This window comes from Penicillium solitum (assembly GCF_028829755.1).
Source record: "Penicillium solitum strain IBT 25940 chromosome Unknown utg000008l_segment0_segment0, whole genome shotgun sequence".
In the NCBI taxonomy this organism is placed as follows: domain Eukaryota; kingdom Fungi; phylum Ascomycota; class Eurotiomycetes; order Eurotiales; family Aspergillaceae; genus Penicillium; species Penicillium solitum.
This window is the reverse complement of record NW_027072127.1, coordinates 1156095-1178646: the sequence shown is the minus strand read 5'-3', so window position 1 is coordinate 1178646 and position 22552 is coordinate 1156095. Positions and strand designations below refer to the sequence as shown.

Sequence of the window (22552 nt, the reverse complement as noted above, 5' to 3'; positions counted from 1 at the left end):
GTTATGGCGACGTGGGAATCGTTGGGTTTGGGTAGTCACCAGTGTCCGCAACCAATGGTAAGAAATGTGTATGACATGAGCCATAATTTCGGTTTCAGACAAGTCAATAAGCCATACGATCAGAAATGTGAGAGCTAAGCAGTGGCCCAGCGCGAGAAAAAGCACAAGTTCCCCGAAGAGCAGCCATTTCATTAGGGCCAATGTGAAGGTAGGGTACACGACGTAGCTTGAAAGTATAGCGAATAAGAACAGTCGAAATTCTTTGTCACGGAATGGGGTGTATAACCAGGATATTAGTCTGTATGATTGCATGATGCCAAAGAGGTGAGGAATGAGAGGCGAGAGATGAGAAGAGAGAGGAGGAAAGAGAACATCATGTGGTTGGCCATGACTCTACTGAGGAAGGGACTAACTGCACAAAATAGGAAAGAAGGAAAGAAGGGAAGGTGCCAGGGTCCATTTCCTAATTGGGAATTCTATAGTCCACGAGTGACATCATGTGTCGGTGACATCAGCCATCGGTATTTTGATACTCCTCTCCCATCCGTAACCTGTCATTGGGATACACCACCAACCCACCATGTCTCAAATTGTTAGTCAGGTCATCTTCTTCCGTGTTAAACCCTCCGTCCAGCCTGAAGACCCGGACAGCGAAGAAGGCGAGGCTCTACTGAGGATCTTCCGCACGACCCAACACCAAAGTGGTCATGAGCACTCGGCCTGGGGACGTACAGCCGAGGACAAAGACACCATTGTCTGGGTTGTAGGTGAGTTCAGCAAACCCCCGGAACAACCCTCAAACTACGATATACCCACGATATATCTCACTCACACCCCTACAAAACCTACAACCTACAGCCTACGGGTCTAACCGAACCAACAGGTTGGACCGATCCTCGTAGCACAATAAACGTCCATCTCCTCGAGCCCTTCCTGGACCCAGAAAATCCCCAGCCGCCCTCAACGCTCCACATTACGTTCAGCCCACCACTCTCCTGCACAGAAACCCTGACCAAAAATCCGGTGACGGAGCTGTGCACGCTGTCATTCCCAAGTGATCTTGATGTGCTAGCAGTAAGGCAGATCAACGCGGACTTGATTAACTTCCGCACTACACTGGTCGAGCAGCTGCCACAATCAGCGGGGCCACGGTCATGGTCAATGGGACATGTTGACCGGCCGAGTAAGCTGCCGCACGAGAAGAGTCCGAGTGGGCAAGCTTTCGCGCACCTCCTCGTTGTGGGCTGGGAAAGTATGGAGGCGCATCTCAAGGCCAAGGAGACAGAGAAATTTATCCAGAGTATTGCGCCTCTGAGGGAGAAGATGCTGGCTCCTATTCCTGGGTTGGAGATCAAACATGTCAGTTTTCAAAAGATTAAGGGTTAAGGGTTCCAAGGGGGGAGGAATAAGAGCGGAAAGGAAGAAAGAGAGAAAGAAACGAAGGAGAGCGAGATGCCGTGGATTAGTGTTGGGGGCTTGGATGTAATTGGAGCTGTGTTGCGTGGATCATAGGATATGTTGGTAATTAGAGCAGGAAGTGGAAAGGGAAAGGGCTACTTGATTCAAGGGATTATTGCGGGAATTGTTATTAGAAAGGCAGAAAAAAATCAGATCACACGCCTTGGAATAAGATACAACGAGAAAGTAAGAAAAGAAAAAAAGGAATAACACCCTGAGAGAGATCGAAGGCAAAGAAAAAGAGACTTCGTTAACCACCGTAGACTTTTGGGCATAACCCTGCAATAAGACTCTTGTAGCAGGCGTAAGTTGCGGTGTGAGACTTAGATCCGGTGTTTTTCGCTCTCTGATGAATCAATTAGAACCTGGGCACAAGAATCTGATTCTTGGGGACGGGGGGACGACAAACCAAGTCGGGAATAGAGCATGTACAGAGCCATCTGGTTGCACTCCGCGGTACCAGTGATAGTGACCAAACGCTCGTTGCTGCTCTCCTGGGGCTCGTTGATCTTGATGACACTGCCGCTGAGGTGACGTATCTCGTTAATTTTAGCCCCACCCTTGCCGATGATGGCACCAACCATGTCGTTTGGAATGTAGATCTGTTGGGTCAGTGGCTGACCGGGCATGGCAGCGCCCACAGGGGCAGGGGCTGTTGGGGGTCCACGGCCAGGGGTCGGCTGCTGGGGACCGCCAACGAAGGGAGCGGGCTGGTGGGGGCCGGCGCCACCGTAAGCGGCCTGAGGAGCAGCGGGGAAGTGCATTGGGGTCTGGGGGACAGGAGCGGGAGCGGGCTGGCCGTGAAGGTAGGGAACACCGTACGCACCACCACCGGCACGGTTGGGGTGAGGGTGGTGACGCTTGAAAGTCTCGGGGTGGCCGTATTGGCCGCCAGCGGGCTGAGGAACGTACGGAACAACCTGCATACCACCAGGGACAGCACCGGCAGGACCGCCGCTGCGAGTGGCATATGCCGAAGCCGCGGGACCACCGTAACGTTCAGACAGCTGCTCGACCAAGGTGACTGCGACATAGTAGGTAGCAATGTGGACGGCATCTGCAACACCGAGGATGACAAGGGATCGTTCCGTGGACAGGGGGAGGCAAGCATCCGAGGCGTTCAGGCGGGCGCCGGAAGCCTCCTGGATCTCACGAATGCGGCTGCCACCCTTGCCGATGATGGAGCCAATTAGAATGTGGGGAATTAGCAAACGCAGAGGGTAGGTCTTGGACTGTGCAGTAGAAGCGGCTTCCAGAGGTTCATTGTTAAGGGTACGGATAATTAAACCAAACGCCTGATAGTTCATTAGCAATCGAATATTCGTAACAAACCTATTAAATGGAAAGAAACCTACCTTGGCAGCAGCATCCTGGGGACCGCTGACGGTCAGGATGCGCTCGACTGCACCTCGAGAATAATCACTGACAGTGCACTTGGCACCGGACAGACGACGAATCTGGGACACGTTCTCACCTCCCTTTCCAATCACGGTAGCTGCCTCCGGGCTGGAGATCACTGCGCGAATATGAACCCAGCTCGACTCGTCCTGGGGGGGTTGATCAGAGCCCGCTCGGTCAGCCTGGGAAGCAGTTGATTGGATGGGTTGGGTGTCGACAGGGAGACCCTTGCCATTGGGCGCATCGGGAACCACGGTATCACCCTGGGTATCCTTGGCACCTTCGACAGTAGGAACCTGGCTACTGGATACATCTGTTTCCGCCTCGGCATCGGCATCGCTCTTGACTACTTTGTCCAGCGCCGGGCGCTTGGCCTCTGGCTGGTCGTTGGGGCCGGAAGGCGACGAAGGGTCCTCGAGAGGACGCTTGGTCGATTGAAGGTTGGATGGAGAAGCCGACATCTTGGATAGTCTGTGCTGCTGTTTTGTTTTCACTTACAAGTGAAATCGGAAGGTGTCAAGAATGAATTCTGCGTTCTTCTTTTTTAGGATCGTTTTATGTACACCAGAATTTCCCACTGAAGGTGCTGGTGCTGGCGATCGGAAGGGGAGATTGGTGCTTTGGAGAAGAGTGGGTGAAGGAAAGGTGGTACTGAGGGAGTGCCGATGTAAGACGGGAGGAAGTGCAGTTTCAAGTGTGAGAGGGCTTTGCTGTCACAACCGGGGAAGCTTCACGGGGGTCTGCCGAGATGCTCGAAAGGAATAAGGAAGCGGAAAGGGTGGATATGGGGTCCTTGGGTGAACGCGATGGGAAAAAGAAAATGAAGCAAGTAAGATATCAAGCGCCAGAAACCGTTGCCTGCTGTACCACACTGTAGCCTCCGATAACGTCTGAATCTGAGGTCAAGGGTGTGGGCTAAACTCGCAGTCGACGAGTTAATAGCTTTACTGACGAAAACGTTGTAAAATTTGGAAGAGAGGTGGGAATAAGGGAATTGATGAAGGCGATGAAATGGAATCCCGGTGAGTAAGGAGAAGAGGTGAGGTTGACGATGGGGGAGGGAAGTCGAGGGTGAAGCTTGGTCACATGACGTCGACGCGAAGGTTGCATGGGCGTGATGCATCTCGTCTCGTGTCCAATATTTTGATTGCCTCTAAGGCTTCAATCAAACATTCTACAGCAAGTCTAAATGGCAATCGAGTTCTAAATTAAAAGCATTTTCGTTACTTCTAGAAGGAAATATTTGCATTTCGCGTCACTCCGCCAAAATAAGCATGGATATCACCGATCAAACCGTGCAAAAGATCCAGAAATTCGCAGAAAAACGCCAAGAAGCAGAGCAAGAATTGGCGAAGGAGCCTCTCACTGGAACTGCATTGCATGTCTACACGCGACGTTTAGATGCAACCTTGCAAGGGCTTCAGGAGCAAGTCAAGCGCCAGCAGGATGAATTGAATAAGGCATGTGAGATTCACATTATAGTAGAATACCTCGACTGACGTGAGCTATAGCTACGGGAGCTCAATTCCCTTGATCTAACAGAAACGGGCACCGATTCCTGGGCCCGCATTTCCCAGGCCCGACGGGCCAAGAAAGCATACGACTCGCTTCTCAAGTCCGAAGATGAGCTCCCAGCAACAGACTCGGTGTTGCCATCACTTCTAGCCATAGAAGAAACCGCACGGCTTGTTCAAGAAAACAAGGTCTCTGTCACAATGACCGCCGAACAGCTGTCTGTGGACCGCGAGCGCCTGCGAGCCGAAGAGGCTAATCTACGCGACTCTCAGTCAATCGCAAGCGGACTTCGAGAGCGGATTCAGAGAATCCGCAATGCAAACACAAGAAAGGAAGAGCAGACTCCGTCACAGGTGGCACGCGAGCAGCTCACCCTCCAGAAAAAGCAAACTAAAGAACTGGACCGCACGTCCGCAAGCCTCAAGGTCTCGTTGGATAAGTTCATCGATGAGACTCTTGCTCCAATGCTTGCTGCTGAGGATCTGGGTGGCCCGACTGTGGGCGATGCTTTCGAGGTGTCGGATGCTACGCTGAAGGCGGGTTATACGGCACACGGCAAGCCCAAGAAGCAAAAAGAGCCGACAGAAACGGAGGATGGATCACAACAGCGGATTGATAAGTTTATGAAACGCAATGCGGACGAGGCCCCCACAAACAAGAGGGACGCAGCTGCGAAGGAGATACATGGTCTTCTCGACGCTATGCTGGAGGCTGACTCCTATATCAATTTGGAGCGTGACTCGGCGTCTTCGAGGTTCCTCGTGAGAGCCAAGGTCGCGCAGTTTCACCCTCGAGATGCACGGCGGCTTCGATTGATTGATTTTGGTCGCTCACTAGGGAATTGAATGTGGAGAGTTTCCACGATTGAGTGACAAAAATGGTATTAATTGATTCATGAATGTATATCTTGTTATGTCCTGGTCCTTTGTAAACATGTCAAATACTATCTAACACCGCACCTATGGACTACCTCCGAATGACTCCCTACAAACCGTGAAAAAAAAAACACCTAAGATGCTTGTGTAAACGCCGAGTCAATCATAAACATCCCGACAAAAGGCGGGGAAAGAACAATAACATCAAATGGGCATCATGCCAATCGTAGACTTTGGGGTTTTGGCCCTAGCGTTCTTGCGCGGGGCAGACTGGCTTGCTGGACGATCTCCGGATTTGGCCTTTGTTCGTGCGCCTTTGCCTTTCCAGCCCCCAGTGGAGCCATACTTGCGTCGCGGAGGCCGTTTGCCACTGGACGACTGGCGCTTGCGACCCTTCGAGCCAGACGGCGCAGTGCCGGATTCCCAGTCGTCACCAGAGTCATAACCCGGAGAACCCGCCGGAGGAAAGTAGCGACTTGTGATATTTTCAGCCGCATCGCTGGGTGCGGTCGGGACAGGATTGTCTAGATTGAAGGTGGAAGCCTCATCCATGAACAAGTCGTCGTCACTATACTCATCGCTGCTGCTGAGATTGATGACATTATGGTGGTTGGGATCCGGAACAACGCCGCTGGTCTCTGCTTCCTGAGTCATTTCCAGGTAGCGCCGCTTTGCGTTATCAACTAGTCCCAAGATCTGCCGGCCGTAGCGCTTCACCTTATCCTGGTCGATGTTCGGGATCGCAGAAAGCTCAGTAAGATCTAATTCGTTGTTAGCTTGTTGTTCAAATTCCATGAAAGCGAATATACTTACTTGTGGGAAAGGATATGCCCATATCACGTAGCACCTGATCAGAGAATGGTTGGCACCGAAGGCCCTTCTTAACGACAAGCTGTAACAAATGTCAGTTTCTTGATGGTGTCCCAATCAGTCCTGTGACTACTCACGTCTTGAAGCATGATTTTGGCATGCTCTTGGAAGTCTTCCACAACTACACGATGCATATGATCAAGCCGATCCAACTTCTGATCGCTGGTGATTGGAGGGCCCATCTCGTGTGTGTTTGCGCGGCGAGACTTGCCGCTGGTTCGAATCGGCTCAAAGCCATCACTATCCTCATCAACCGAGGGCTGTGGGGCTGGAGCGCCGGTATATTGATAACGATCAAGGCGGCGGTCTTGGGCAGCTTGTACTGGAGAAGAGACCATTGTGGACTGAGGATCGCCGCCTGAATTGCCAGACTTTTTCTTCTGCCCGGCAGCCGAGGGCTTGCTCTTGGCTTTGGCCTTACTGTTCGGTGAGGCACGAACCTGTAGCTTCATTTGTCGCTGGCCACTCTCATACTCTGCTGCACGACGGCCGAGAATGAGATACTGAATAGCAAAATCACTTTTATTGATCACATTGTCTTCGGCCAATGCGTCTTCACCCAGTAGCCGGTAGAACAGACGTTCGGCTGCTCCGCGGTCGAGGTCAGCTCCCTTTCCATACCCCGGCATCTTGCGATGCTCTGGGGCTTTGGGCCGTTTACAGTCTCCACGAAGTATGTCACTGCAGTAGAGAACAGTCACCTTCTCCTGTGTGTTCTGGAATTGTCGCACAATCTTGATGGCCCAGGATGCCTGTTCAGTGAAGTCATGGAGCTCAAACACCAAACCGGACTTGCAATTATCACAAGTGTTGTTGCAGTCCTCTCGGCGGAAGTATTCCGCGAAATAGGCGAGGACTTGCACTCGTCTGCAATCGCTGCGGTTCTCACAAAATTGAACCACATTTCGCAACATCTGTTTTTGACGGCCTTTTTGCTGACCGTTGCCATCTCCTGCATCAATCATCCGCTTCAAGGTTGCTGTATCTTTGTATCCGAAGTAAAGATAGCAACCAGAACGCTTGCCGTCTCGACCAGCACGACCGGTTTCTTGATAATACCCCTCGAGACTCTTTGGGATACTGTGGTGCATGACGAATCGCACATCGGCTTTGTCAATTCCCATTCCGAATGCAATGGTGGCAACAATGATATGCACTCGGCCCATCTGCCAGTTCCTTTGGGCTTCTGACTTTGCCTTTGCTGACATACCCGCATGATAAGCGAGTGCCTTGAGGCGGTACTTATCCCGTAAATCCTCTGCAACCTTGTCGCACGTCTTTCGTGAAAGGCAGTAGATAATCCCGCACTGATTCCGATATGAACTTGTAATGGTTTCCGCCATGCTGGCCAGAACCTCATCATTCTTTCCCTTCGACCGTACCTCGTATGTGAGATTAGGACGGTTGAAACTCTGTAAGAACACTTCACAATCAGTGATTTTGAGATTGTGCATCACATCAACCTTGACATTCTCAGTGGCGGTGGCTGTCAAGGCCATAACCGGTACACCCGGGAACCTGGCTCGAACCTCTCCTAACTCTTTGTAGTCGGGTCGGAAATCGTGTCCCCATTGACTAACGCAGTGTGCCTCGTCGATGACGAGGCGTGCTAGTCTGTTTCTCCCATGAAGCCTCTCAAGGGCTCGGATCAAGGCTTGGCTTTTACTGAGCATCTCAGGAGTGATGTACAGGACCTCCATCCCCTCGCCACCTGCATTTGAGAGCTGGCCCATGATCCAGGATTTTTCCTCTGGGTCGGTGTCGCCGTTAATCATAAAGGCCTTAACGTTTAATTTGCGGAGATGTGACACCTGATCCTCCATCAGACTCAGCAATGGAGATATCACGATTGTCACTCCCGTGGTGCGTCCGCCCGTTACAATGGAAGGTAATTGATAACATAGCGACTTTCCTCCTCCAGTAGGCATGAGAATAAAGGTATCTTTGCCAGCAAGTGTTGCATCGATGGCTTCAAGCTGATTGGGTCGGAATCCGCGGAGGTGGAATCGATCTTTCAACACTTTCCTTACTTCTTGAGACCATGGGTGGTTTGACCAGAAGGCGCTATGACCGGGCGACTTCTTCGGGACGGGGGCCTTGGGGATGTTGCCAGATGTCTCTGCAAAAACCTTGCGGTTTTGACTGGCTTGCTCGCGAGCGGGTATTTGATGAGCACCATCGAAGCCCTCTGCCGCCTCTAATATGTCATCGTCACTGACATTCCAGTCGAACTCATCAAGATCCATGGAATCCAACGGCGGGGAGCCCATATTCCGAGAAAATGAGTTTTCATATCTATTCGGCCGAGGTGTCTCTTTGGTTTTCCTAGGGCTTGTTGGAGGCAAACGTTGTTGGACACGGGATTCTGTGTTCAAGTCGGCGCGCGAAGAAGAGAAAAGAGGGGGGTCCCGTGTGATTGCATGGGATTCGAAGGTGGGCTGAGTATGTCTCATGGGAGGAGGGTCGGATGGACAATCCCGTGTCAATTCGAGGATGTTGGCTTTAACTAGAAGCTGACATATTTTTGTTTCGGTTTGTTCCAACTCTGCCTCAACTGCTCGACTCTGCGCAAGCTCTTCTGGCATCGATGTTGGGTCTAGACCTTGTGAGATCACACGTATCAGATTTTGCTTCAGGTCTTGTTTGCGAGAAACACCGCCCTTGTGCGTGTTCTGATGTTTTTGCAACAATTCGATTGCCTCGATCTGAGCTACAAGAGTCTTGTTCTCAGCGATCAATTCTGGGACTGGCTGACCCTCCATGGCCTGTTGATAAACAATCTCAGAATTCTTCTGTAGAGTAGACCTCAATTTGGAAATTGCATGCCCAAAGGCATTGTCTCCAAGGGCCAAAAACTTCAGAAGATCGGGGTTCTTTTCCTGTGAGCCGGACGGCTTCGACAAAGGTGTCGACGGGATAGGGTCTTTGGAAACTGCCCTCTTCTTCGGCTGAGTCGATGGTTGCGCAGTTGGAATCGGTGCTTTCGGTGTAGATTCCAATCTCGAATGCTTAGTCTCGATCTTTTTCTTGTCTGCAGCTGGGGTCATCTCGGGGAGTATTGGGTACAAACTCTCCTCCTCGGCATCCAGGATCATCTTATCGGCGGGATCTTCATTATCAGCCCAGTCGTCAAAGAGGTCATCGTCGTCATCTGAATCCGCGATCACTCGCTTCCGATGGCTCCGTGGGGCAACAGGAGAATGATATTCAGGTCGTTTCGCGGCGCTTGGGGGATTTGGTTGAGTTGTTTGGGTTGTCTGGCGTGGGATTATAGGCTGTTCCGATACAATGCCTCTAGGGGCAGAAGATAGAGCCGCTTTCGAGGGAGTTCGAACTTTCGTCGCATGTTTCGACGGGGAAAGAAGATCGGAGGTATACTCGTCACTTTTGCGCTTCTTGCCGCGTTTCTCACGAGTTCCGCATGGAGTGCTTTCTTCTGCCCATGACCCGCGGGGCTCAGCAGCTGGGATGGTATCCGAGGATAGCCTAGACAGATCAAGCTCGCCTGTCAAATCAATCGATTCAATGTCATTAGGTCCAGGGGCATGGAAACTGTCTGATCGCAACAGGGTCGACTTTTGCCGGGAAAGTTTGTATGACGATAACGGTGGTTCTCGGAAGGACTCTGGTCATTGTACATGTTGTGTCAGTTTGATAATTCCCGCGAGATTCGTCCTAATCGGCCACATACCTCGAACTATGCTTGACTGTTTCGGCGAAGCGCGTTTCTTCGTAGTTGACGGAGTACTGGTGGGGACTGTGTCGTGCCGGCTTAACATTCGAGGCTTGCTCGCCGATTGTGGTAACAATCTAGCCATTGATCCATCCGTCTCATTCTCCACGTCTTCACGGATATCATCGAGAGCCGCGAATTCGTCGGCGGGGGAAATCGGTTGTGGTGATACGTGATTGTTGCGTTCAGGCAAGCTGGTTTGCGCCAGAAGGGGGTGGATAGGTTTCCCTTGGGTTATCAACCATTTGAGATGAGTCGCTAAGTTATTCTTCGTCATGGGGGCCCGTTGCTGTCATGGCCGTCGATCTTGATGTTTGGAGTAATGAAAGCAATCGCGAAACCAATATGGACGCGTCGGCACGTGAGCGGTCAAACAAATCGATCTATAACCAGCAACTGCGTTCAACTTACAGTTACTCGGTCAAATTGGATTAAAATCGTCAAATTTATATAAGAATACTCCTCCCTATTCTATGTTCTTATATTTACTGAATTTACGTATAAATAAAACCGAGCGGTGCAAGCGATACTGCTATAGGCGTAGATCTGATCTGGAGGGGGCAATTCAGTGTGGGGAAAGGCATAATTTCTGCCCCACGAAAAAGAAGATCACGAAAACTCACCTTCTGTATCCAACATTGAGCCAAAATGGGCAAAAAGAATAAGAAGTCCGCTGAGCACAAGGACCGTGTAGCAGCAAAGCAGACAAAGAAGTCTGCGCAGAAAGAAAAGAGATCCAAAGCCAAGGGCAAGGATGCAGACAGCGATGCTGAAGACGCAGACCTAGATGCCATTCTGGCCCAGTACGCCGAAGAACAGGCCAAATTCTTGAAGGTCACTGAAGTTCCTTCCGAGCCGCCAGTCCCACGTTCATCTTCAACTGTGCTAGCATCCCCGTCGAACCGAAATGAGCTGTTGCTTTTCGGTGGAGAGTACTTTGACGGGACGCATGCCACTTTCTTCAATAACCTTTTCGTCTATTTGATTGATCGCGGCGAATGGAGAGAGGTGACTAGTCCCAACAGTCCCCTTCCTCGAAGTGGCCATGCATGGTGCCGTGGAGGAAACTCCGGAGGCATCTATATGTTTGGAGGTAAGATTGTCTTGCCGGATATATTGAAAATTCTTTATGCGGGGACTAATTATCAGCAGGAGAGTTCTCGTCGCCAAAGCAAGGCACATTCTACCACTACAATGATTTTTGGCACTTAGACACAGCCACAAGAGAATGGACCCGACTCGAGGTTAAAGGCAAAGGTCCTCCCGCCAGAAGTGGTCACCGTATGACCTATTTCAAGGTATGTTTTTCCGATTTTAGTGTATGCCTTTTGTACTAAAGCTAACACCGAGACAGAACTACATCATCCTCTTCGGCGGATTCCAAGATACCTCCCAGCAGACTAAATACTTGCAGGATCTGTGGATCTATGATTGTAACCAGTATACCTGGTCCAACCCCACGTTGACTCTTGCTTCCCAAAAGCCCGATCCCCGCTCGTCATTCTCTCTGCTACCCCACGAGACCGGAGCTGTTCTCTACGGAGGCTACTCCCGAGTTAAAGCAGCTGCCGGTGGCGGTAAGCAAGGCAAGGGCGGTGGTCCCCAGAAGATGGCTCTCCGGCCCATGGTTCACCAGGATACTTGGTTCTTGAGAATCACACCCCCAGCAGCTGAGGCCCCATCGTCAACGTTACCTGCAATCCGATGGGAGCGACGAAAGAAGCCCGCTAATACGCCCAATCCGCCCCGTGTTGGCACTACCATGGCATACCACAAGGGCCGAGGCATTATGTTTGGTGGTGTCCACGACGTGGAACTGACGGAGGAAGGCATTGACAGCGAGTTCTTCGATACTCTCTTTGCTTGGACCACCGACAGGAATCGTTTCTTCCCGCTGAGTCTGCGACGCCCCCGCGCGCCCGGCAAAAAGCAACAGGCAAATCAAAATGCAAAGTCCAAAAATAGGGGCAAGGCGGACGAGGAAGAGCTTTTGGCAAACCTTAAAGCCCTGGAAGCTAAAGTTGGCATTCGGGACGATGAAGATGATGATGATACGGAAACAAGCACGCCCCAACCAGAGGAGCCTGTCGAGCCTGCAAAGCCCTCAGTTGTTCGCTTCGAAATGCCCCACCGGCGATTCAATGCCCAGCTAGCAGTGCAAGATGATACTTTGTTCATCTTTGGTGGTACGTTTGAAAAAGGTGACCGGGAGTTCACTTTCGATGATATGTATTCCATTGATCTAGTCAAGCTGGACGGCGTCAAGGAGATATTCTACAGGGAGCCTGAGAACTGGAATCTCTTGAACGAAGCCGAAGACAGTGACGAAGATATGGATGATGAGGATGATGACGACGAAATGGATGAAGACGATGAGGCTGAGGCCGAAGCGATGTCTCTCGATGCTCCTTCGCCTGCTCCGACAGACGTGACAGTGCCATCTGTTACCAAGGACATGGAACAACTCGAAGTTGAGGAGCCAGAGGAGCAAAACGTCAACGACAGTCGACCTTTGCCTCGGCCGTTCGAGAGCTTGCGAGAGTTCTTCAGTCGCACTTCTGAAGAATGGCAGAATATCATGATGGAAGTTGTCAAGCAGAAGGAACAGTCTGGTGAGAAGTCAATCAAGGAACTTCGCAAGGCAGCGTTCTCTATGGCCGAAGAAAAGTGGTGGGATAGCCGAGAGGAGATCATGGCTCTGGAAGACGAGCAAGAAGCCGCGGGTATTGGAGAGGTCGTTAGCATGTCTGACCGTACTGAGAATATGGGAGGAGCTGGTCGCCGCCGCTGATACCCTCTATAGATTCGAGAAAGGATATTTATGCATTGAATGTCCAATTGATGAGATAATAATCTTCTTGTGTTCACGTATTACTATGCCGCTAGCTCTGGGCAGCCTTTGCCAACACATCTGTCACTAGCGCAAAGTCTCGCTCTACATCAACTCGCCAATTCGAGATTGCAATGCGGCAAGCAGGGGATCCATCCCAGCTGGTACCCGAAACGAACATTCGCGAGCTCTCGTTGATCTTGCTTCCTAACTCGCGGTTCAAGCTCTCATCGTTTGCGCGAAACAAAACAGACATAAATGTCTGATCCAGCAGTTCGGATTTGGATGCTGCTACTGGCAAAGCTGTATACCCAGGATGCTCAGCGACCCATCCGTAGATTTTCCGGGCAAGCCTTATCTGACGCGCCAGCATTTCTTGATATCCAGACTTGCCATATGACAAGAGTGATGCATACACCGGCAACGCTCTGAATCGACGAGAGTTCTCAATTCCAATATTTAAAGGCGAGGGGACGGAAGGCCCATCGGAGTTTCCAGCGGTTAAGTATGCCGCATTTGCATTTTGGAATACTTGGGATGCCACATTCGGGTGCCGAGTAAAGAAGAAACCACAATCGTATGGAACATTGAGGAGCTTGTGGCCGTCACCGGTAATCGAGTCGACCAATTCGATTCCTTCACTGCCCTGCTTGATTGTTGCAAACTCCGGGCTGTCATCAAGAACACGACCAAAGATTCCAAATGCTCCATCAGCATGCATCCAGGCTCCGTACTTGTCGCACAGCTGGCGTATTTCCCTCAACTCCGCACCGCTTGTTGCAAAACGACCAGTATTGACCTCCCCGCAAGATATCGCAACGATGCTGACCTTGTCTGTTCTCGCAAGTTCTTCCTGAAGTTTATCAATATCGAAGCGGAGCGGGTCGTCCGCTCGGCAGATGTTGTGCACATTGGAACGACCGATTCCTAGCACACCAGCTGCCTTCACGACGGACGAGTGTGGCAGCGTGGATAACACTTGCACCCCAGAAAGACCCAGTGCATTCAATACCTCGAATAGGCCCTCTTCACCAACGCTCTGGAGATGACAGCCTTTTCTCTCCGCCGCCTTTTGTAAAATAAACTCGCGTCCACATGCTAGGCCGAGGATATTGCTTCCCGTGGCACCGGTAGTGAACGTTCCATTATGCCAGATAGAGCGCTCTAGTTTGAGGAGATCTAAAAGGAGACCAAGTGCGTTATACTCCACGTCGGTGACAATCGAGTGGTTTGGGAGATGCACCTGAACATTCTGGTCATAAACAGACACAACGTTGTCTGCGAAGAGCGCTGCCGGGGTAGTTCCGCCAGTGATGAAGCCATAGTAGTTGGCACTTAGGCTTCCTCCGTTGAATGCCGGAACAATATCATCGACAATGTGTCGCTGGACAGATTCGAGATTGGATCCTGTATCTGGAAGTGTAGCGGGGAGAGAAGCTCTAGCTCGCGCCAGGTTCTCGGCGCTAGGGAGAACTCCCGAGTTCCAAGGTTCCCGGGCAGCCTTCCACAGATCTTGTTGGAATTGGTTCTGCATGGCTGAAATGTGTGTCTTGGGGATTATCAAACAGTCTCGAGTCTCGTCGATTTATACCAATGGCGGGATCTCGGGATTTGGAAAGTAAATGAGGCTCCCTATAAGGTTCGGCTGTACCTTCCAAGAACAGTCTTTGATTACTTCCGTAGACTATGATCTAATGTTGTAAACAGCTATAATATCATTGGAAGAAACGTCCAGGAGGAACGTGGAAAGCCTAGAGGGCGGGGGCTAAGTGGGGCAAAGCTGGAGTCCGGAGTCCGGAGTTCCAACAGCTTCCGATGATCTTACAACCTTGGAAAGCTTGGAAAAAGATAGGTAATGACCGAGATGGGGGTCTATAATCCGTACTCCGTAGAGATGCCCATAGTTAGGAAGAGTGGTGAATCTTGTTTGGCTGCCTCAGGCACCGACCGAGTGATTGCTTGGGACCTCTGTCTCGGTACGGAACACTCTGTGCAGCTAATCTCTAGTGTTGATTTTCCCCTGTATCTCACCTTCATCCGGCCCTTCTTGCATATTGCCCCTGACATCTCATTGGATGATGACTGCCACTTAATTATCCTGTCAAGTTCGGAGGAGAAGATACGGAGTAGGAATTTCATCTCGACTTCGTCTGTTTGTTGCTAAGTCAACTACAAACTCGCTTTACTCTCCGAATTCACCTTGGCGGTGCACAAGTCCTCCTTACTTGACTACATTGAACGACCTTATCTGTCTTGTATATCATGGTTGCATGTTCCAGGGGCACATAGTTAGCCCTGAGCAAGGAGAATCTGTCTCGGATAACGAAAATAAAATGCGTGAGAACAATGACCATGGAGTGAGGCCCTCGCTCCCTTCTAGACCATGTCGCAGTCAAAAAGACGGAGAATAATAACCTCAAAAGGACCGATAAGCCAGTTCAATTTTCCAAATTCGGTCGCGAATGCCCCAGAAAAGCAAATTTATGCCAAGCCACATCCAATCCAGCGTATCTAGGTTCAATGATCGACGCAGATCACCCTTTTTATGCATGTAAATATTCCACATTCTGTCATCGCGCGTCTCCTGCGTTCCACATGAAGCCCCTGGGGTGAAGATACGCGGGGCTTGGTCCTACATGGACAATGGTCACGTTCAAAACTTTCTTGCAACAATGGCTGCCACTCCAGTCTTCACCAACTCTTGAACCATCCATCGTTGAGAGGTCGACAACCATGCCTAGCCACATCAAGTTCGCAGAGCCGACCTCGAACAAAGCTAGCAAAGACCGCGCTAGGGGGATCAGCCAAGAAAAGGGGTCGGCACAGAGAGCACCTTCCCCAGGAAATGAAATTGTTTACCCGACAGGATGGAGACTGGTGCTTACCACCACAGGGTATGTGCTCACTAAAGTGCCATCAGGAGTTGGATGACGAAAACTGACGATCTATAGACTCTTGATTGGCTTTTTTCTCTCTAATTTGGATGTCACAATTGTAAGCTCGGCTCTCACGGGCATCACAGATGACCTGCAAGGCTTCGAGAAGAGAAGTTGGATTATCACTGGATATTTGGCCACCTACACAGGTATGATCTGAAATGCGATTCTATAGTGATTCCTCTTCCCTTTGGATTGGGGGGGTTTTTTTCTTCCTCCAAACATACCTATCTTGAAATAATTTCCCACGCCGGTCTCTATCTCTCTCTCATTACTGATATCGCATTACTCCCAGGGTCTATGGCAATATGGACAAAAGTTAGCGACATAGTGGGCAGGAAGCAAACCACTATCGCGGCTCTTGTTATCCTGCTTGCATTTTCTTTTGGGTGTGGGTTTGCTCAGACAGTTAACCAACTGTAGGTCTAACGTAGTTCTGCACTCATTTCTGTCCAAAGACTAACTATGGAGGCAGCATAATATTCCGAGCGCTCCAAGGAATTGGAGGCGCTGGTACATACGCCTTGACAATCCTATGCGTCTACGAAATAGCCCCCAAAACGAAGCTTCCAATCTACAGCAGTCTCATGTCATTTTGCCTTGTTTTTGCATCTTTGATAGGCCCAATCATTGGCGGTGCTCTTGCACAAGGCTCGGCCTGGCGGTGGACCTTTTTCGTCAAGTATGTGAATGCTCAGCATCTGTGTTGAGAAGTATGCTCATTAAATCATTAGTGCACCGCTGTGCGTTATTGCGATCGTTGTCATCATCGTTGCGATGCCCAAACACTTTGGTCTTGATCAGCACACTCCTTCATTTCGAACACGAGCCTCATACCGCTCATTTGCTAATCTTGATATAATGGGATCGCTTTTAATGATGGCTGGCTCGTTCTTAATAGTCGCCGTCTTGAATGAAACCAATCTGGCATTCTCATGGTCCTCGAGGGACGCAATTGCGCTCCTTGTGCTCACCGGAGTTTCCTGGATTGCTTTCTTCGCTTGGGAATGGTATATCTCGGGCATCCCGGGCAAAGACCCCATATTTCCCAAGCGTTGGCTTTTTGATCGTCCATGGCTGGGAATACTTATGTGAGTCCATTTAAAGTTATCCTGCGATTTCTTCTGACATGCTTTTAGTTCTTCGTTTGTCATCGGCGCACCATACAACGTCGTCCTAGTATATGTTCCACAGCAAGCCCAGCTTCTGTTAGACAAGTCGCCTTTGGATGCTGGTATCTATCTGATAGGGTATTCAGCCATTGCGGCAGTTGCTGCGGCTATTGTCAATATCGCCAGTGCTAGGGGACGCATCCCGTTTATTTATACTCTGCTCGTGGGATGTACCGTTCATACCGTCGGAATTGGGCTTCTCTCGACCATTGCGACTTCTAGGGGCTTCCACGCAACGGATATTGGTTATCTAGTCATTGCCGGGACAGGATTGGGTCTGACAATGGGCGTCCTAGTACTATCCACGCCATATATAGTTGAGGACAGAGACCTAGGTATGTGTTCCCCCGAGAAACTTTCTGATACCAAGGCGATTACATTGACTAACTGGTTCATCACTTTTTGTTGTAGCCATTGCCACTGGTACCGTGGTTCAGATCCGTTTCCTTGGTGGTGCTATCGGTCTTGCTATTGCATCTAACATATTAAATGGCCGTCTATCGAAGCGTTTGCATGGTATTATGACGTCGCACGAACTGCACTTATTCCTTGAGAATGTCAAATCGATAAAAAGTCTATCTCCTCATCTACAGGAGGAGGTGAAGAGTGTTTTAGCTAGTAGCTTCAATACGCAGCTACTTGTTATGATCGGATTTGCGGCTGCTCAGCTACCGGCGACTCTACTACTGCTAAAGGGAGGCCGGCAGCTTGCAGCCAACAAACACTCGGGTACGAATTCAGGATAAAAATGGCTCGTTTTGTCCTCTCTCTTTTGGGAATAATTTGTCGCTGGAACAGAATGCAGAATTTGTAACAAAATACTCTTTAGCTCGATGATTATGCCCTATGTCAATTTGTCGCAATGCATCCGTTTTAGGACATACTAAAATATAGTCCAAACCAAGCACATCTTTTAAGATTTGAAGCATAGTGTCTAATATAAATGTATTCGGCAATAAGCGTTAACTATATACCTAGACAGTCCTGGTAGTATACCCAATATTATATTTTCAGGGCCTTCCTATCGAGATGATCCCATCTCCCATTTTGTCCTTGCAGACTGAGCGCGTTGTTTGTCGGATTCAGGGTATAAATACCATGCTGTCCCAAAGGTTGGATATCAAGATCTCTTCCTCTGTCTTCTTGGTAGTAATAGCCTGACCATTCCTACTCATCCATATATACAATAGGTTACTCATCTCTCTGAGCATTATTTATGAAATCAGAAGAATTAGACAAAAGAAAAACACTAAAATTCTCTTTTACTGGTTTAGGTGATTGCAGGTGAACAGCCACGGCTTAGACTAAAAAATGGTGCGGTTCTCCGCAAAGCGGCTTGTCACCAACGCGCACTCTGTTTTTAGTCCACATCAACATCGCAATCATGGCCGCGAAACTGATTGATCGACGTTTCCATAATGTTTCAGGTTTGTGACTTTTTATTTCTCATCACTAATTAGCCCATTGGTTTCGAAACTGATGGAATTGACCTTATCTAGGCAAACTTCGGGTTTCCGAACTGTTCTTCGATGTCCCTGTGGACTACAGCAAGCCTGCTGGAGACAAGCTGAGGCTCTTTGCACGAAGTGTCAGTCGCTTGAACAAACCTATTGAGCCTGCTAAAGAAGAGGGCAAGGAATCCAAAGAGGGAAAGCTTCCTTGGCTGGTCTACCTGCAAGGTGGCCCTGGCTTTGGATGTGGTGCCCCGCAGTCTTACCCCTGGGTGGAATTCATGCTCAGCAAGGGTTATCAGGTGTGTGGCTGTTACATGATATTGTTTGTAAATTCATGCTCAATGATTTTCTAGGTGCTCTTTCTGGATCAACGAGGCACTGGCCTCAGTTCGACTCTCACTGCGGGAACCCTTGCCCGCCAGGGAGATGCAATCAAGCAGGCCGAGTATCTCAAGAATTTCCGTGCAGACAGCATTGTCCGTGATTGTGAAGCCATTCGAGATGTCTTGACAAAGGACTATCCGCCTGACCAGCGCCGGTGGAGTATCCTTGGGCAAAGTTTCGGTGGCTTCTGTGCCGTGACTTACCTGTCGAAGTTGTATGTCTTGAAATCAATCCATCTCCATATTCGGATCTTGAACACCCCGCTGATATTACTGAACCTCCAGCCCGGAGGGCCTGAGAGAAGCTTTCCTTACTGGTGGCCTTCCCCCTCTTACCAACGGACCGGATCCTGTCTACGCAAAGACCTATGGTACGCTCCCCTGTCTTCCTTGGCTGGTATATTCGTTAAATTGACACAAAAACAGAGAAGGTCAGGGAGAGAAACGTGGCTTACTACCAGAAGTTCCCTGAGGATGTGGACCGTGTTAAGAACATCATGCAATACCTGACCCAATACCAGGTTGCATTGCCTTCCGGATTGCTCACTCCGTCTCGCTTCCAGCAACTGGGCATTATGTTCGGCTTCCACGGTAAGACCCTCGATTCAGAAAACCAGTCTATCAAAGCTAACATGACCTAGGTGGTTTCGAAAGTCTGCATGGTAAACTTTGCTTTGTCTCCCGAAGCTCGCAGTAAAAATACTAACCCGAGTCTAGATATTGTTGTCAGAGTCACCAACGATCTGGAGATGTTCGGATTCCTTACTCTGCCGACTCTTTCCGTGATTGACAGCAATGGCGGCATGGACAAAAACATCATTTACGCCGTTCTGCACGAGTCAATCTACTGCCAAGGGTAAGAAGGAGAAGAAGCTTTCTGTGCCGCCCACTTTTCATGGGATATCCGTGTCTAACAATGAATACAGAAAGCCGTCGCTTTGGGCTGCAGACAGGCTGCGCGCTAGCAACCCGCAATTCCAGATCAGTGGCTCGCTGCCTGAGATCTACTTCACCGGCGAGATGGTAAATAGCCCAAACCAGCCTAGAATTGTTTCAATAAAAATATCTAACCCCAATTCTTACCTTCTAGGTTTACAAGGATATGTTCGAGTCCTACTCGGAACTTGCAGAGCTCAAGGAAGCGGCTGAAATCCTGGCTACGACAGACGAATGGCCGGCCCTCTACGATGAAGCTCAACTGGCCAAGAACAAGGTGCCGGTCTATGCTGCAACCTACATCGATGATATGTATGTTCACTTTGATCTGGCCACGGCCACTGCCGCCAAGATCAAGAACTCCAAGCAGTTTATTACCAACACCATGTACCACGATGCGCTGCGCAGCAAGTCGGGTGAGGTCATGCGTCAGCTCTTTAACCTGAGGGAGGACACTTTGGATTAATCCACATATATCGTCTTTCATTCATGCATATATATCATGGATTTTCTAGCAAAGCGATGAACTCAGAACACTATCAGTACATTTTACGAGACATTTTGAGATGTAAAGGTAGAACAAGATACGGTGCAACGAAACAAATGAAGATGTAGAGTTGGCGCGGACGCAGTATTGGGTATAATAAATCACAAGATAGTATATACAGAGAACATTCTTCATTGTCTGAGCGCAAAGATATCAGAAAACCTGTTCGATAATATCAGTGTTGGCACTCTTGCTGCAATAACCATGGAGAGAGACAAAGTACGTACCGCACCGCCAATGATGAATAACCTCTCTTCCTCACGTTGCACCCACTGAGCAATCTTGCTAGCACTTTGAGCAAGCGCATTCCGATTAGTGTTCGGCTCAGCGATGCAATATAATTCGAATACAGGGGTTACCCATCCGAACGAAGTGGCTGACCGTGAAACACAGTGATGAACTTTGACGTGGGTATTCTTGGCGTGGATGCTCGCGTGCAAGTTGTTGTACATCGACATCAATCTATAGGCACAGTCAGAATCATTTAATATTGAGAGTATTTGAAAACAGCAGAGGGGATGTTGCTCACCTTCGTCGTCGAGTGACCGAGGAGAATTCGGGGGCATACGATGACATAGTGAATTGTACGTTGGCGCGCGATTTATAAAGGAAATGATGGAGTACAGTTCCAGGAACTATATCAGTAGTCGCGGGTCGGTCATTGTCAATTGCCGTTTTGATCTCCTTCAGACTGCCGTTTCTCTCCATTTGCTGTCGTATCATTAGTACCACGTACCACATTCCTTCGTGTGGAATAGTCCAATCTCACCTCCACAAGAGCATCACGCATTCCTTGCATCTCAAAGAAAGCCTCTTTTTCGGGACTGATAAGAACAATGGCAACAGACTCGTCTTTGGTGATCTCTGCACTATTTTCGATGTCGTCACGAATGTCGAGAAAGCTCACATACATGTAGAGATAACCGCTGCTGTTGAAGCCAGGCAAACAGACGGGAATCCAACTTTCTCCACCACCGGCTTTAACCCCATCGGCTTCGAAAACCATGTTGAATAAGAGCTGTAGATCGCCTGGATGTAAGGAGTGCTTCTTCGGTCGGATAACACTAACGAGTCGTCCGCCGGCCACAAGCAAGCCATACAGAAGACTACTGGCTTTAGTTTTTAGAAGTGCATTGTTGATGGATTGTCGATATTGCTTGCGGATTTTCAGACACTCCAAAGCCGATAACAACGTCGATGGTGACCCCCGTGTGAAACTGTCCGCCAGAGATGAGAGAAGGGACTCTGAACCCTGCAAGGGCCGCGATAGATCAGTAGAAGGCCGCACAGAGAAGAGATGGGTTAAAGAAGGCAATGTTAATGTAGATAAGATCTGCATATACAATGCTTCCAGTTGAAGCCGGAGCTGATTGTCGCTCTCCATCATACGGCTGATTGCAACAAGGTGCAAAGATCCTCGTGTCAATACAACAAACCTTGTGTCACCAGCGGAGAAGCCTCGCAGATGATCATTTGCTTCTTCATAAAACGAAATAATGGTTTGAACAACCCCGACATAGCCAGATATCAGGCCGCTGTCGCCGTGTCTTGTCCAAATCGGCTTACCAGCGGCAGATAGAATCACATAGTGCTTGCGCTTTGCTTTCCACCGCTGGAGTAGTAGCTCTGATATATGTGTTAGTATTATGAAACAAAGGGATACTTAATTATTGACACAAACCTTCGTTGTCACCTTCCTCGTTGAGCTCACCAACTGCTTCGAATTCACTTAGAATTCCATCGTCATCTATATCGTCGGCCGCAAATTCAGGGAAGTCAAGTAGACCTGTAGCACCTTGACTTTGACTACCAGGCGCGGTAGAAGCAAAGTCCATGAAAAGCGCTTCAACTTCCCCGGAATCACCATTTGGGATTGAGCTTCTAATGCTAGCGGAGTCACCAGCTTCGCTACCCCGCGGGCTCGCCAACTGGCTGAGGCTCGCCCTGGCCTTTGGACCACGGGCCAGATTGCGAACAGCCAATGTGGAGTAAGGGCTCTCAGAAGTTTCTGGATATTGTGTTTCGATATCGGTTCGTGAGATAGCCGTCGTTGCCTCTGCCTGTAGAGCTATCCGCGGGCCCGTCTCATCGTTCAATAGACTCAACGTATTTGGTCGCGGGGGTAAAGGTGGCCGCTCCCCCTCTGAGCTGACACTGCGCGCATCGTCATCTGGGATTGATGGGCTGGAAATATACGGTTGCTTGGAGGTCTCGACAGGCTGTTCGCCGTCGGTCTTTGGGTCTTGCTGTGTATTCATCCCCGCTGCGGGCATACGCTTTGTGACGCGGTCGCTCGTCGCGGGTCTTCAGGTCATTAAATGCTCATTGTTTATTTCAAATATTTGGAGTTCTTGATCAGTTGTGTTTGTGGATTTGATAGTTGCTGGACGTTGACGTCGGCGAGTCGGAGCTACCCCAAGGCGGAACAAAACAATTGAACGTGGC

The 22552-nt window shown here is 49.7% G+C and overlaps 9 protein-coding genes across 9 annotated transcripts; 5 read left to right on the top strand and 4 right to left on the bottom strand.

Moving 5' to 3' along the window:
- Positions 1-304: 304 nt before the first annotated feature.
- Positions 305-1386, top strand: N7455_009721 (uncharacterized protein; the record flags this gene model as incomplete). The annotated part of the gene is made up of 2 exons (XM_040956355.2): positions 305-767; positions 884-1386. Exons 1-2 carry the CDS (start codon positions 581-583, stop codon positions 1384-1386), a joined length of 690 nt encoding a protein of 229 aa, XP_040813101.2. The 5' UTR covers positions 305-580.
- A 166-nt stretch (positions 1387-1552) lies between these two features.
- On the bottom strand, positions 1553-3317 carry N7455_009720 (telomere maintenance protein PBP2; the record flags this gene model as incomplete). Its single annotated transcript, XM_065606274.1, has 3 exons — positions 1553-1804; positions 1868-2753; positions 2814-3317. 3 exons carry the CDS (start codon positions 3315-3317, stop codon positions 1782-1784), a joined length of 1413 nt encoding a protein of 470 aa, XP_065460237.1. The 3' UTR covers positions 1553-1781.
- Positions 3318-4130: 813 nt separating this feature from the next.
- Positions 4131-5216, top strand: N7455_009719 (uncharacterized protein; the record flags this gene model as incomplete). The annotated part of the gene is made up of 2 exons (XM_065606273.1): positions 4131-4316; positions 4368-5216. The coding sequence occupies 2 exons, from the start codon at positions 4131-4133 to the stop codon at positions 5214-5216; spliced, it is 1035 nt and encodes a 344-aa protein (XP_065460236.1).
- Positions 5217-5292: 76 nt separating this feature from the next.
- On the bottom strand, positions 5293-10144 carry N7455_009718 (uncharacterized protein). The gene is made up of 4 exons (XM_040956363.2): positions 9808-10144; positions 6194-9741; positions 6060-6138; positions 5293-6007 (listed from the first exon to the last, which is right to left on the bottom strand). The coding sequence occupies exons 1-4, from the start codon at positions 10124-10126 to the stop codon at positions 5451-5453; spliced, it is 4503 nt and encodes a 1500-aa protein (XP_040813146.2). The 5' UTR covers positions 10127-10144; the 3' UTR covers positions 5293-5450.
- Positions 10145-10497: 353 nt separating this feature from the next.
- On the top strand, positions 10498-12640 carry N7455_009717 (putative Kelch repeats protein; the record flags this gene model as incomplete). Its single annotated transcript, XM_040956437.2, has 3 exons — positions 10498-10942; positions 11002-11147; positions 11204-12640. 3 exons carry the CDS (start codon positions 10498-10500, stop codon positions 12638-12640), a joined length of 2028 nt encoding a protein of 675 aa, XP_040813143.2.
- Positions 12641-12731: 91 nt separating this feature from the next.
- N7455_009716 (pyridoxal phosphate-dependent decarboxylase family protein) lies at positions 12732-14213 on the bottom strand (the record flags this gene model as incomplete). The annotated part of the gene is made up of 1 exon (XM_040956457.2): positions 12732-14213. One exon carries the CDS (start codon positions 14211-14213, stop codon positions 12732-12734), a length of 1482 nt encoding a protein of 493 aa, XP_040813191.2.
- Positions 14214-15322: 1109 nt separating this feature from the next.
- N7455_009715 (uncharacterized protein) lies at positions 15323-17533 on the top strand (the record flags this gene model as incomplete). Its single annotated transcript, XM_040956482.2, has 7 exons — positions 15323-15573; positions 15631-15764; positions 15911-16034; positions 16091-16297; positions 16350-16706; positions 16755-17122; positions 17199-17533. 7 exons carry the CDS (start codon positions 15323-15325, stop codon positions 17531-17533), a joined length of 1776 nt encoding a protein of 591 aa, XP_040813199.2.
- Positions 17534-18171: 638 nt separating this feature from the next.
- N7455_009714 (proline iminopeptidase) lies at positions 18172-20026 on the top strand (the record flags this gene model as incomplete). The annotated part of the gene is made up of 9 exons (XM_040956411.2): positions 18172-18214; positions 18287-18540; positions 18595-18839; positions 18910-18995; positions 19051-19215; positions 19266-19286; positions 19342-19480; positions 19551-19647; positions 19715-20026. 9 exons carry the CDS (start codon positions 18172-18174, stop codon positions 20024-20026), a joined length of 1362 nt encoding a protein of 453 aa, XP_040813209.2.
- A 234-nt stretch (positions 20027-20260) lies between these two features.
- On the bottom strand, positions 20261-22380 carry N7455_009713 (guanine nucleotide exchange factor MON1; the record flags this gene model as incomplete). Its single annotated transcript, XM_040956382.2, has 5 exons — positions 20261-20269; positions 20335-20569; positions 20637-20818; positions 20877-21733; positions 21789-22380. The coding sequence occupies 5 exons, from the start codon at positions 22378-22380 to the stop codon at positions 20261-20263; spliced, it is 1875 nt and encodes a 624-aa protein (XP_040813066.2).
- Between the last annotated feature and the right edge of the window lie 172 nt (positions 22381-22552).